Raw genomic sequence first — 12,528 nt, forward strand, 5'->3', positions numbered from 1 at the left:
CCTGTACCGATCTGGACCAAAGTGAATGTGACATCTTACTGTTCAATGCCCATTGCATAGTTCATCACTTGAGACAGTTCTGTAGAGCAACAAGTACAAAGAAGCATGATGATTACTTTTAGGATGAAAGTTCAAGAGGCCAGAGCTGGTTCTCATCTAATGCTAATGCAATTCAGTAACAGCTCTTCCCTTGGAAGGAGATTGCTGTGTGGCATCTATCCCTTACTGTTGTGGAGTGAGTGACTTAACAAAGTAATGCAAGACTGGTATAGAGCAAAACCAAATCATACTGGACTTGGACTCATCTTCACTACTGGAAGTAACTGCTACTTTTGAGAGGAAGGTGGAATAACTGATTTCTTACAATAGATTGCATCACTGCTTTTGAAATGTTATTTTAATCAGATCCCAACGTGTCCTAAAATGATTCATGCTCCAAAACTAATTACATCACTTACAAAGTTTAACCATTAAGACAACAGAAAACACATAGTAATTTTGGGTTGCTGTGGCTGCAATGTTAGTATTTTGAACTGTAGTACCTACTACAGGATTACTATCTTGCATAGCCAAGAGTTCAAACAAAACTTAACCCTTCAGTGGTAAACTTTAAAGAGCATGAGTTAGAAGCCTTCACCCGTTCTACACAAGTGTGCATATTCACAGAGTAGCATTTACTCAAAGACAGACCAAAACATTTCTTGTCCTACTTTTATATAAGCTTCTCTCTCTTCTTTTGTCATAAGAGAGACAAGCTCTGGATTTTCACTGACTTCACCATATGCACGCGGTTGTCCAGCTACCATTAAAATAGGACCTAGAGTTTCCTGTTCCTCTTGTTCAGAGTTGCTGCTTGCTGCTTTCATTCCTGCTCCTCTTGAGCACTTGGCATCCTCTTCAAACTCGCTACTATCACTGCCTGATTCATGTAGTTTGCTTTGAACAACAGGAGCCTGATGTGTGCTAGACGATGACTTAAGTTCATGGGTCAGAAGAGTCTTGAGGATTTCATTGTTGTCAACAGTTTCTTCAATTTCTTTAGAAGCATTTACTCCTAATACACAATACTAAGTATTAGAGGGGTCAATAGCTTACAGTTACCACAGACATCCTACATAGATGACTTTTTCTACTCTGGATGTTTTCTACCCACACTAGAATTCTACTGAAAGTACAGACATTTCCAAGAGCTTCCCACTGTAAAGATTACTGCTAACGTTATTGCATGGTTAGAGCCAGAAGCTTCAGGACCTGGTACCTGACCTCTGGCTTTAGGAATACTACCCCAGTCAGTCTAAAGGCTAGTTTTTAGAAACTATGATAACCACTAGTGCAGAATTGAAGCATTATTCTATCTTCTAAACCAAGCTCACTACATTTTCAATAGGAAGACTATATTTAAATGCACTAAGGCTGATGAATTTATTTGCTAATGCTTAAAACTTACCACTGTTGTTGGTGGCTATTGTTGCTCCTTCCATAGTGCTCTGTGACAACCAGATAGGTTGTTCTGTAGTTGCTTTTTCTCTTTTCTTTTTGCGCTTTGAGTCTTGGACATCAATAACTACATTTTGGGTGTACGTAATGCTGAAAGAGGAACTTCTGTATGCCCATTTTTCAGGGCAGCTGCAGGATTTCAGCGCACTTGAGCCCAACTTCTGATCAAAGCTAAATGGAGGGTCACATTTTGAACGAGTAAAATTCAGGGAAGAACACCTTCAGTTCCCATAAAAAAACCCCACAAACAAAACCACACAAAAAAACCCCCCCAAAAACAAAAAAACCACCCCAAACCAACAAACAACAACCTCAAACAAACAAAAAGAACCCCAAAAACATGTTTTGTCAGCAGACTAACAAGTGCTCTGGATTAAAACTATTTGCATTTCCTGTTACCTCATCTCAGAGGCAAGTAGTTCTGAACTGTTGATTTTTGCAAGGGTTTTTCAGTAGTGCATCTCAAGATGAAGCACACTGATAGAGAAATGTTACTTTCTCACAGAAAGAGCTATAAGCACTAGCTGAAGGAGAAATCTGGAAAATAAATCACTTAAAATAAAAAAGGTAGCAAAAATAAAATTATAAATGCATAGCAATAATTTAGAATGCCTTAGATATTACAGACTTCTTCGTTAAACAGCAGACTGTACAGAACAGAGCAGAATGGAGTACAAAGTAGGCTGCAAGTTGAGTATTTCAAAGATTTTACATTAGAAAGTTGTTGGGGTTTGCAGTGATCAGAAGTTCTAGAGGGTTATGTTTATACCTTTCTGATAATTCTGGTATTTCTGTTGGCTGAGGCTCCAGCAAGTCATATGGTAGAACAATATCTTCAGTCTCACGCAGCAGGACAAAGACAGGTTCCATCTGCTCATTGAACTTCGCTAACAAGGTTTGAGCATCATGCTTTGGAAACGCTGAGGCATTTTCCTCTACTTCAGTGTTGCAGTAAGTGCAGTGGAAAGTCTCTGCAACATTTTGCAAATTGGAAATTCTCATGTTCATAGGATGCAAAAAGATCAGCAGTACTTTGCTAAGCAGTCCACAGCCTGGACAAGTACCAAAACATTGCAGCTTTAATCGTTTGTTCACATTAACTAGGTAAACTCAATTTTACAGGCAAACTTGAGACAAACTGATATTCAGATGCTTTCTATGCAAGAGGAAATGTCTCAAGAGAGAAATTTAAGTTTACTGGACATGTACTATCATCAGATAGTAAGGTTTATTTTTTTATTCTTGGATCTCGTCTCAGTTCTTAATGTAAGAAAAAAAAAGACATTTTCAAGCAGAAATAGCATCTGGTTTTAGTTCAAAAAGAGTAATTTAGAGTCAAGGCATATACTAAAACCCTATATTTATGTCTTCAAAAAAAAAAATCTTTAAGCTTATTCTATTAAAATTTATCACCAGCTTCAATGTTTGCATTTCAGTAACTCGACAGAGTCCCTCCATTTAGAAGAAAGGGATGCTAACTGGCAGTACACTAATTTCACCAGTGACATTTCAGTTTAGTCGTATAAAGTTCATTCTCCCTGGCTCTGACACCCTTTGCAGATACCACTACCCAAATGTCAGCACAGTAGCTGCACTTAATGTATTGTGCTATGATGCCATTTTAACTCATTTTCAAAACATACTCTCTGTTTAGTTATTTTCATTTTAAAGAAGAAAAACCGACAAGCTCTGACACCATTTCTATTGTGGATGTGTCGGGTTGACCCGGGAGGAGCCTAAACTTCCCAGCCCAGGAGTGACAGAACTCCTACTGCTGAGCTGCAAGACACTTATTACAGTAGGTGACTGCAAACAGTCTTATCCATCTTGTCCAACTCTTCCATCAGAAGAACTGAACACACCAGTCCATTATCTAACACACTCAAACTAGACTACTGAACACACAAATGGATTAATTAACACACACCAGGGTAAAGCCAGTACTGTGTTCTCATTCCCATATGAGGGAGTGGGACTCACAAGACTTGGATAAGTAATCTTAAACTGGGTTAAGAGTCTTATTAAAAGCAAAGCCGAGGCCTGAAATCTGATTCCCAACCCCAGCTCATATATTCAAGATTATTCTTCCTTTTACTTGGCCTGTACAGCACTTTCTCTGCCACTGACATCCCAGCTTCTCAGGTCCCAGACCCTTGTCCACCAGCAAACAAGAAGCATATCCTAACAAACATGCTTTTATTGCAAAGTTTGCCTAGGAGACATTTTTGTGTTATCAAAGTTATTCTCTAAGATAACAGCAAATAAACAATATAAGTGATATACCTGTAAATGCATCAAAGAGCTGATTGACTTCAAGGTCTGTGTAAGTGCTAGAGCAAGATGGACATGTAAAAGAGGACCTGGTAGTTGAATCCCGCTCATCCGCTTCTATTTTCCGGCGCACATGATCTAGTTTGTATTTTACCACATCCACCAGCACCTTGTAATTGATGTAATAGTAATTGTGCCTTGTGCTCTTCCCACTAGGCCCCGTTTCAACTCTCATACGCATTTTCACCAGCTTGTCTGCCTTGAGCATGTTGAGGACAGTACGCAGCTGTTTACGTTCATACTTGAGCAGCTGTAACAAGTCATCCTCTTTCACACAGGAGTAGTGGATCAGTATATCGAGGGCCAGGGCGTACTCTACACCATAGAAACCACGCACCACATACTTGGCCAGACGCTTTAGGGCTGGTGGGACCTCTGTGATAACGTTTTGCTCCTCCATCAGGAACTGAACCACCATCAGAATGAGAAGTGCTGTATAACAAACAGAAGGGAGGGGAGCTGCAGTGAACCTTTCTTAGTCCTCACAGGCAGGAATAAAGCATGTCATTTGCTGTGCTATGCTTTTGCAACAATCTTCACTGAATAGATTAATGTAAAATCCTTAACCTGCACCTGGGGATTGGGAAGGTATCAATAGATATCAAAGACTGCCTAAACTTGAAGTACAGTGACGACACCTGAAATAATCATGTCCTCTTGTGGAAAAATTCACAGAAGATATCTAAGAAAATAGGTTACAGAAAGCTCATAATAATCCTCCCTACAGAATACAGCACAGTTAACTGGCATGTCTAGGTCTGCCTGAAGTATCTGTTTGCACTCACATCCAGACAGTAAAAGTAAAAGTAAAGCCTTCAAAAATAAAGCTCAGGACAAGAAATCTTTAGCTTAGTTCATAACAACATGTGAAATAGACAAAACTGTATCTGCCTTTGTGGTAAAGCCACAAGAAGTGTTTGAGCACCTGTTCAGGGATTTTTCTGCTGGCTGCTGTGGTCAGACAAAGGCCTTGCAAAGCTGGGGCACAGGATGCTCCAACTTATCTGGCCCTCACTCAGCACAGGGTGTTTGGGGTACTGTATTTTCCTCTTTAGTGTTCTTCTGCCCTGTAGAAGAAGGGCTTCTGTCCATAACCAATTCCTAATCCCATTAACTGGAATGTAACTAATTTGCATCAATCCAGCTGTCATAACTGTTTCTTATTTGTAAGGAGTGGAGGGGGAATAAAAAACGAACTGAGGTATGTTTCAATAAAGCTACATCCCAATTCCCTTCTTTGAGGCAAAGGAATACATTAGTATTTGATGCTGCAGCCTCTAGCCAGACTGCTTTGCAGAGAGCCATGCAACGTGCAGCCAAATAGTGCTGGTCAGAAGGTGTGCTGGTAGCAGGATGGCGTGTTATGGCATGGTACATTGCCAGGCCTGGCACCCACTGCAGGTGGTGGTAAAGCAATTGCTCGAGCCCAGGTGATTGCATGTTGCTACACAGATCTTCCAGGAAACCAGTGGCTTATACTTGCAGTAAGGAAGGATAGACAGTGTCCTCAGCCAGCTCCAGCAGCAGAGATGAGGAGCATGGCTTTGAGCCTCCTCAGGGAAGTGCTCTGGAGAGCACTGAGCCTTGTCCTACCACACCGTGGGCAAAGAGCCCTGTGGCCTCCAGTACAGGCCCAAAGGAAAGCAGCCATCACATAATGCTGTAACTCAGCCCAGCCCCACTGAGGAGTGTCAAGTGCAGCCCCAGCACCTCTGTTGGAAGCGGTGCCACTCATGTACACTGGTCTGGGCTAACATCTCAGATGTTAGTGCCAGGGTGCCCTCTGTCTGGGTCAGTGTCACATGAACTCCAGTTGGATTGTGGCACTGTTAAACAAAAGAACAAAACCATTTCTTCATCTAGTCCTTGGCTAATATGGGCAGAATGCTGACTCTTAAAGGACTTGTATTAGGCACAGGTCTCATGACTGTTTCTTCTTACCCTAAGTCAAATACAGAATTAAATTATTTCAAAGGGAGTGTGATAAGTAGATAATATCATTAAGGTAGAAGTAGGACCTGAACTGTAAGCATGAGGTTTGCTGACCTATCAATTCTCTGGATGACTCCTTATCTCAACTTGTACTGCCTACTTTTACTTGCGTCTCTAAAGCAAGCACTACTCTGAAGTGCTTCCCAGCACCTTGATGTTAAAAGCTTGTTAGGTCCAGTCTTATAACCATGTCATGGAAATAAAAAAAACCAAACTCACAGAATTCCCACAAAACCCAGAAAAACACAAAACCCCCCATTACAGTCACACAACAGAACCTCACCTTCCCCCCGCCATGCATAAACACCTACTTTAAATATCACAAACACATCCTGGGAGACAAGGGAGAAGCCTTTTTCAAGAACAAATCCGTAGAAGCCACTGCTCATTTGCAGGGGAATTTTAGATATGCAAGCCTCTGATTCAATGGAAAAGGAGATGTCTTTCTTTTACAAAAATGACTGAATTCAACCTGAATAACAGACATGCATGGAAAACACAAACCCCTCAAGAAATTTTCCTTTAAGCTACAAAAGAATCAAAATTGTATGTATTTTATAAAAAAACCTACATAAAATCAAAGCAGGGGGGAGCTTTCTCTACTGTGCTCTGCTATATTTGAGGTTTTATTTCTCCACTCCACTTTGAAAAACCTCTCCTGTCTTACAAACACCAAATCTGAAGTCTTGCAGTTCAGGAAAACTATGGATTTTAAAAGTTGTTGTGTAGTTTTCAGTTGACAGACAGCATTTCTTTTTTAAGAGAAGGTGGAGACCACCATTACTAAAGAAAGAAGGAGGAAGTGTAGTAGCTGTTTGCAGAGGGAAGGTCTTTAAACAGAAATCTGCTCTGCATTCAGCTACATTCTATGTTAAGGAGACAGGTATTTTACTACTCATGTAGATTTTTTTCCCTTTTTTTTCCCCCAGCTGATGGCATGTATGGACAAGATATTCTAGAAGTCACAGTCTAACTTCATCTGCTTTTAAAGTACTTATTTTTTATGAGGATAGGAGCTACCTTTTTATTACATTGATTATTTTTAAAATTATTCAGTAATTTAGATGTTTGAGTGGCCCTTCTGCTTATAGTTAATATGGAGCCATTATAGCCTTTATCAAAGAGATAAAGGCTATATAAAATGCAATACCTTGTTTGCCCCACAAGCAGAAACTGCCTTTAGGATCCCCTTTCTTGCTTTGGGAAACCTACACAGAGTTGCTGCTTGTGCCAGCAGGAGACTATTAAAAGCAGAATTTCAAGTTAGGAGGCATCACAATGAGCAAGTTCTGCAAGGTTTCTCTGAAGCCACATGCTTAATTAACATTTTCTTTGAGCTGAGTGAGAAGACAAAGTACCCATCTCACAATTTAAAAGGCACTAAACCAGAAAGATTTAGTAGCATTTTATCAGATTTCATATAACCATATCACTTGCAAATCAGTTAAAAGCCTTATCATTACCTCTCTTGTATGGGCAGAAAACTTCAGGCTGATATTGCAGAAAAATTGCTCCTTTCTTAAGAGCCCAAAGCAACTGCAAAACAAGCTTAAGTATTTCCCAGCCTTTTCCTAGACCTATCTGTGATAAGCCCTAATCATTACCCAGCTGGTGCAAGAGTCCCCAGATCACATTTCATTAGCAACTAAATGAGTTCAGCCTTACATAGGTTGCGTCATGATAAAGTTATAAATCTTATTGCTCAATGAAATCCACCTACAACAGGCAAGGACTCAAAATGTGGTGACTGCAACCTTTGATTAGTGTTTTCATTAGCATAACTTTAGAAGACTAAAAGTAACATCGTAATTAATTCTATTTGTTTTTGTTGCAAACCAAGTATTTAGTATAGATAATTTACACATTTTGCTTAGAAGCTTTCAGAACCAAACCAAACTGGAAACTAATATCTTAAAAGGAAAAAGATGGAATTTATATGTTTAATAGTTTCTGTATTTTTACTTATTAATTATTTTAGGTCATTTATGTCTTCAAAAGGAAACAAAGATGATTTTTTCACTATACTTCTCTGGAAGATAAAGTTATGGATACTAATATTTTATGGGTTAGACATCTGTGTTTAAAAACAATGTTGAAATAAAGTTGCCAAACACTGTACAGTCCAGGGTTAAAATACTAAATTCTATTAGGACTTCAGTCATCACATTCCCTCTCAAATCTCTGCCTCTTTCAGATTTTTTTATATATATGGGCCGCGGAGGCTGGTGTTTTGCAGTGATGTGACTTACGTCTCCTTGGTACATGTTGCAGCATGCATTGTGCTTTTGTTACAGCTCTGTATTGCTGGAACAACTCTGACTCTCTGGCTTACCTGGTACATGGGTCCATGGAGAGATCCCAGGTATGGGTGTTTCTCTGCACAGGACAGGTTGTGGGACTGGCATTTATAATGTCACTACAGAAGTCAGTACCTCAGAAATAGTGAATGCCAGAAAAAAATCCCTCATATTTTAGCAGCTGTATCAGGAATTTAGGTTTGAAAACATTTGTAAGGTTTGAGACTGCTGCTTAGAACGTGCAAGAAGTGACTGTAAAAAAAATTCATGAGATTAGCTCTGCTCTTGCTTATGATTTACAGTAGCAGGGATTGGTTTCATGCCTTATTGTGGGAAAACCCTGCTGCTGCTCTTTTTTTGTTCCATTGATAAGAAACCATTTGGCAGATACTTACAGCTGAGAAGTATAATTGGCATGAACCTTCAACTATAAATTTAAAATGTCCACACAGGTAAAATTAAACAGACATACTTCATTCCATATTGTGGTTCTCAAGCATGCTCCTTTGTTGTCATGTTACACTGGAAAACACAGAGGAGCAAGACTACTTGCTGGTACCTGTTGGGTTTAGTCTGTGGGAAGTGTTTACAACAAATAATACCCGTGGGTTTCCTCACCGACTGTTTTGAACAGGGAAAGTGTCGCGTAACCTCAGTGCTGTTATTCCTGTTACAGCCCTCAGCCTGTGTGTGGAAGTGTGGAACCAAAACACGAGACACGAAACAGCTTTCTAAATTAAGAAGAGTGATGGTGTGGCTGGTAACAGTGCTTTCAGAAACAGGAAATGGCAGTCCACCTGTGCAGGCTGTGGCTGACAATTCCAGGGTTGTTCAGCAGGCACAGCTAACCCCCACGTAGCAGAGGTGCTGGCTCAGCTCTGCACACTCAAAGCCGGAGTGAAAACTGTCAAGCCAACAAAAAGAAAAAAGTAAAATGTGGTCTGAGAAGGTATTTCAGACTGCAGGTAGTCCTGGCACCAAGGGCCGTGGGAAGCAGGATTTGTGCCAGTATGTTGTTGTGATGTTGTGTAATAGAGACATTATTGAAAGTGGGAGCTTGAGACGGGGATAGGCAAAGTCACCTGGCTCAGTTCCAAACCCATTTGGGTGGCTGGGATGTTTATCTGGAATGGTCTGGGCATGCACTGCACTTGTAGGCTACCTGATAAAAAGAAAGCAGGTAATCAAATGAGCAGTCTCGGGAGAAATAAATATAGAGTCTGATCAGAGGTTGAAGGCAAAAATTAGTGGGTTGCTGTTTTGGGGGGCAAAGGTATTATAAAGATCCTCACAGAGCAAATAGAGTGTGCTTGGCCCACTGGCAGAGCAGGAGCTGGTGTAGAAGGCCTGGTGGGAGGTTGTGATGCACACCTTGAGTAAATGGGATCTGTGTTAAGTTTCTTTATTGTCCTCTCTGGGCTCAGCATCTGCTGCCCCTTCTCAGACAGACAGGTGGAAGCTACGTTCTGCTGTATATTATGTTCATCTCATCAACTGATACCCAGCCTTCAGTTTAAAAAATAAAATCTCTAGCTTGTAAATTCAAGCACTAAAAAATAAAAAGCCATCAGGATTATATTAAGAACCTGTATGTAACCTGCTGCCCTGTGCACACAGGGCTCTTAATCACAGTCACCTCTCTTCTTCCCCGTGCTGGCCCTTTAAAGAAGTCTCTGCCTCAGCTAACATGGGAGGTGTCCATGTTCAGCACTCAACATGTGACCCTGAGCCCTGCTTATTTTATGAACCATCCAAACCTTGCATTGAAATGACTCATTTTCTTATCAGTTTCCCTATGGTGCTCTCCCTGCATTACTTACTTCCATGATCCTTGAAGGCCTGCTGGGTTCAAACTAAATCAACTTTGTTTGAGGGCTTTAGACTTTTTGCATTAGTTTATGTTTTTGTCTTCCTGATATTGAGAAAGATCAGAGAATACTGTGCCTGTGTTACATATGGAGCTCTGAGGTAGAGAGTTCAAAATGAAGATTTCTGAATAATTTTGAGAGCCTGAACTGAGAGGTAAAATATTAGGATTCACTTTACAGTACTTTATATGATTGCAGCATAGCTCCCTCTGTCTTGATTACCTTTGTGATCAGTACTTCCAAAATACAACCCCTGGTATCACAGACTGGGCACCAGCCAGACACCACAATCTACTGGTTTGCCTGGGCAGCATGTGGCAGAACTGGAGTGAGAATTTAGTTGTCCCAGTAGGTACTGAGACCTGCCTGGTCTGTAACACCACCCTTTCTTTTGCAAGGCATTATCTTATTTACTGTCTTGAAAACTGGAACAAAGCAGAAGCCTTTCGCCTTTGTTATGCCATCCTCATTCATCACAGGAACACAGCCTGCCTGTCCTATGCAGTGAGTGAAACAAGGGATCTCTGTAAAAGGAATTTTGGGATCATACAAAGAGACTGTATCTGATTCAAAAAGGAAGGGGAATGAGTGGCTCCTATGCTTCTTGGCTTCTGGCTACTTCACAGCCTTAGTATATTTCTAATGCAACTTATCTTGCTTGTAAATCTGAAGAACAGTTGCTTGAGATAACATGTATTTTTAATTTCAATATTCTTTTCTTAGAGGATCAGTTTAGAGCTGCTGTCTCTCAGCATAATTTGAAAAAAAAATCTTGCTGCAGATGGGGAGGCACATTTTGGCTCAGGCTTCAGCTGACAGGAAAGGAAGGGTCAGCAGAGGAGCATACTGCAGTTCATAGTCTGCCACTACCGTGTCTTCCTGTTCTGTTTTACTTCTCTTTCCTCTGACATTTTCTGACACTTTGGCTCTTGCTTCTCTCTCTCTTTTTTTTCCTTCTCTGTTTTCTCCTCTCCATCCCGTCACTTCTACTTTTTTCCCACCTGGTTCACGCAGAAGGTTCATGGAGCCGGACACAGCTGTCTTAACAGGGGATGCTGCATGTACACCTCTTGCAGGAATGCAGATATAACATTTGGGGGACTAAGTTGATGCAAATTCTATGTAACTACCCAAAGGTTTAAATACTGGTGTAATTCAGATAGTGAGTGTAGCCTTGGAAAATATGTCTAATCCAAACTCCTCTAGGTACCTGAATTAAAGTTCTGCTTTGAAAACATGATGGCAATGCAGCACTTTGTGATCTAATTTGCTTTACTACAGAAAAAAAAATATTGTTCTTACTGAAATACAAAGAGGGAAAAGCCTAGGGATCAATTTTTTTCTACATTGTGTATCTGATGAATAGAGACAGTTTATCAAAATTAAAAGAAAGACAAAGACTAACAGTGGAAAACCTTAAAGCAAGCCTTATGACTGGAGTTACCTTCAGTGCAGAATCCCCAACAGAGGCAGTCTTACTACTGAGATCCTTCTATTGCTCATGCATAACCCTTGAGCTAGGAGAACAAACTTTGCAAAACAAATTAGACTGAGATTGTCCCATATGCAATTAATGTAATTCAGAGCTGATTCACCATAGATCAGAAAATGTCCTGAGTACAGTGCTTCTTGGTATGTAAACAGGCTAAGTCCTTTATAATTATTGTCCTCTCTTCTAAGACAGCGTGTGGGAGCAGACATAGTTACAAAAGACCTTTGATTCCACAAATTATGATCCTCTGAAAAACTTGTAAGCAGATCTAGAGGGAACAACTGCATGGTCTGCTTGCTTCTTGATCACAGCTTTTGGTCAATGGGTATGTTGTGTTTCCAGATTCTCATAACAGTCAAGGCAGCTTCTTATAAAATGCATAAGTATCTGGAGTTTTCTTCCCAAGGCAGACTGTGGCTTCTGCCACTGCTTTGATTGAGCATTACTCCTGGCTCATCTTGTTCTTCTGGTGCAAAGGATGAGAGGTTTTACTGCTCAGAGAGCTTGGGTGTGCCTTTCTCACCAATTCTGGTCCTCCAAAAAGAGAAGAGTGCATCTGATGATCCATGCCATAAGCAGGTAATTTGCCTGCTGTTGCCACTAAGATGAAATCCAAGCTTTTGAGCTTCTTCTTTGCATTTCTTTCTCCTTACACCTGTAACCTAAAGAGCTGGCTGTGTGAAAGTGTTTGTGCTGGGGGGAAAAAGTATTTCACTGATAGCTGTGGAGCCTGCCTAAAGCTCTCAACTGCTCCCTCCTTGTCCACTCTCCATCGTACCTGCTCAGTCCAATGAAAGTCTTTTATTTACTCTTGCTGCTTTCCTTGCAGGTACTTGCCAGGACATCCATGAGCACTGCTCTGGAGTTTTGCTTCTAAGCAAAGCCTTAACATGCAACTGACTCTAATGCAAACTCATTTGCTTGGGTGTCCCAGAACTACTGCTTGATTTTGATAAGATTCAAATTTTTGGATTCTCCTGTCCTCATTAGCTGCAAAAATTTTGTTTTTTAGCATAGGAGATGCCATTCTTTCTTCCTTTTAAATGATATG

The 12,528-nt window shown here is 40.6% G+C and overlaps 1 protein-coding gene across 1 annotated transcript; it reads right to left on the bottom strand.

The window, feature by feature from the left end:
- Window positions 1-674: 674 nt before the first annotated feature.
- Window positions 675-4,297, bottom strand: LOC113943755 (general transcription factor IIE subunit 1-like). The gene is made up of 4 exons (XM_027635967.1): window positions 3,781-4,297; window positions 2,267-2,468; window positions 1,448-1,668; window positions 675-1,054 (listed from the first exon to the last, which is right to left on the bottom strand). The coding sequence occupies exons 1-4, from the start codon at window positions 4,244-4,246 to the stop codon at window positions 675-677; spliced, it is 1,269 nt and encodes a 422-aa protein (XP_027491768.1). The 5' UTR covers window positions 4,247-4,297.
- Between the last annotated feature and the right edge of the window lie 8,231 nt (window positions 4,298-12,528).

This window comes from Corapipo altera, unplaced genomic scaffold (genome assembly GCF_003945725.1).
Source record: "Corapipo altera isolate COAL_440 unplaced genomic scaffold, ASM394572v1 22b, whole genome shotgun sequence".
Taxonomy (NCBI): Eukaryota; Metazoa; Chordata; class Aves; order Passeriformes; family Pipridae; genus Corapipo; species Corapipo altera.

Excerpts from the sequence above, each read along its gene's own strand:
- LOC113943755 (XM_027635967.1), bottom strand. The coding sequence starts at position 4,246 with ATGGTGGTTCAGTTCCTGATGGAGGAGCAAAACGTTATCACAGAGGTC. Across the intron at positions 2,469-3,780 it reads GCTCTTTGATGCATTTACAG|AGACTTTCCACTGCACTTAC; the intron begins GTATATCACTTA and ends AAAATGTTGCAG. Across the intron at positions 1,055-1,447 it reads AATAGCCACCAACAACAGTG|GAGTAAATGCTTCTAAAGAA; the intron begins GTAAGTTTTAAG and ends ATTGTGTATTAG.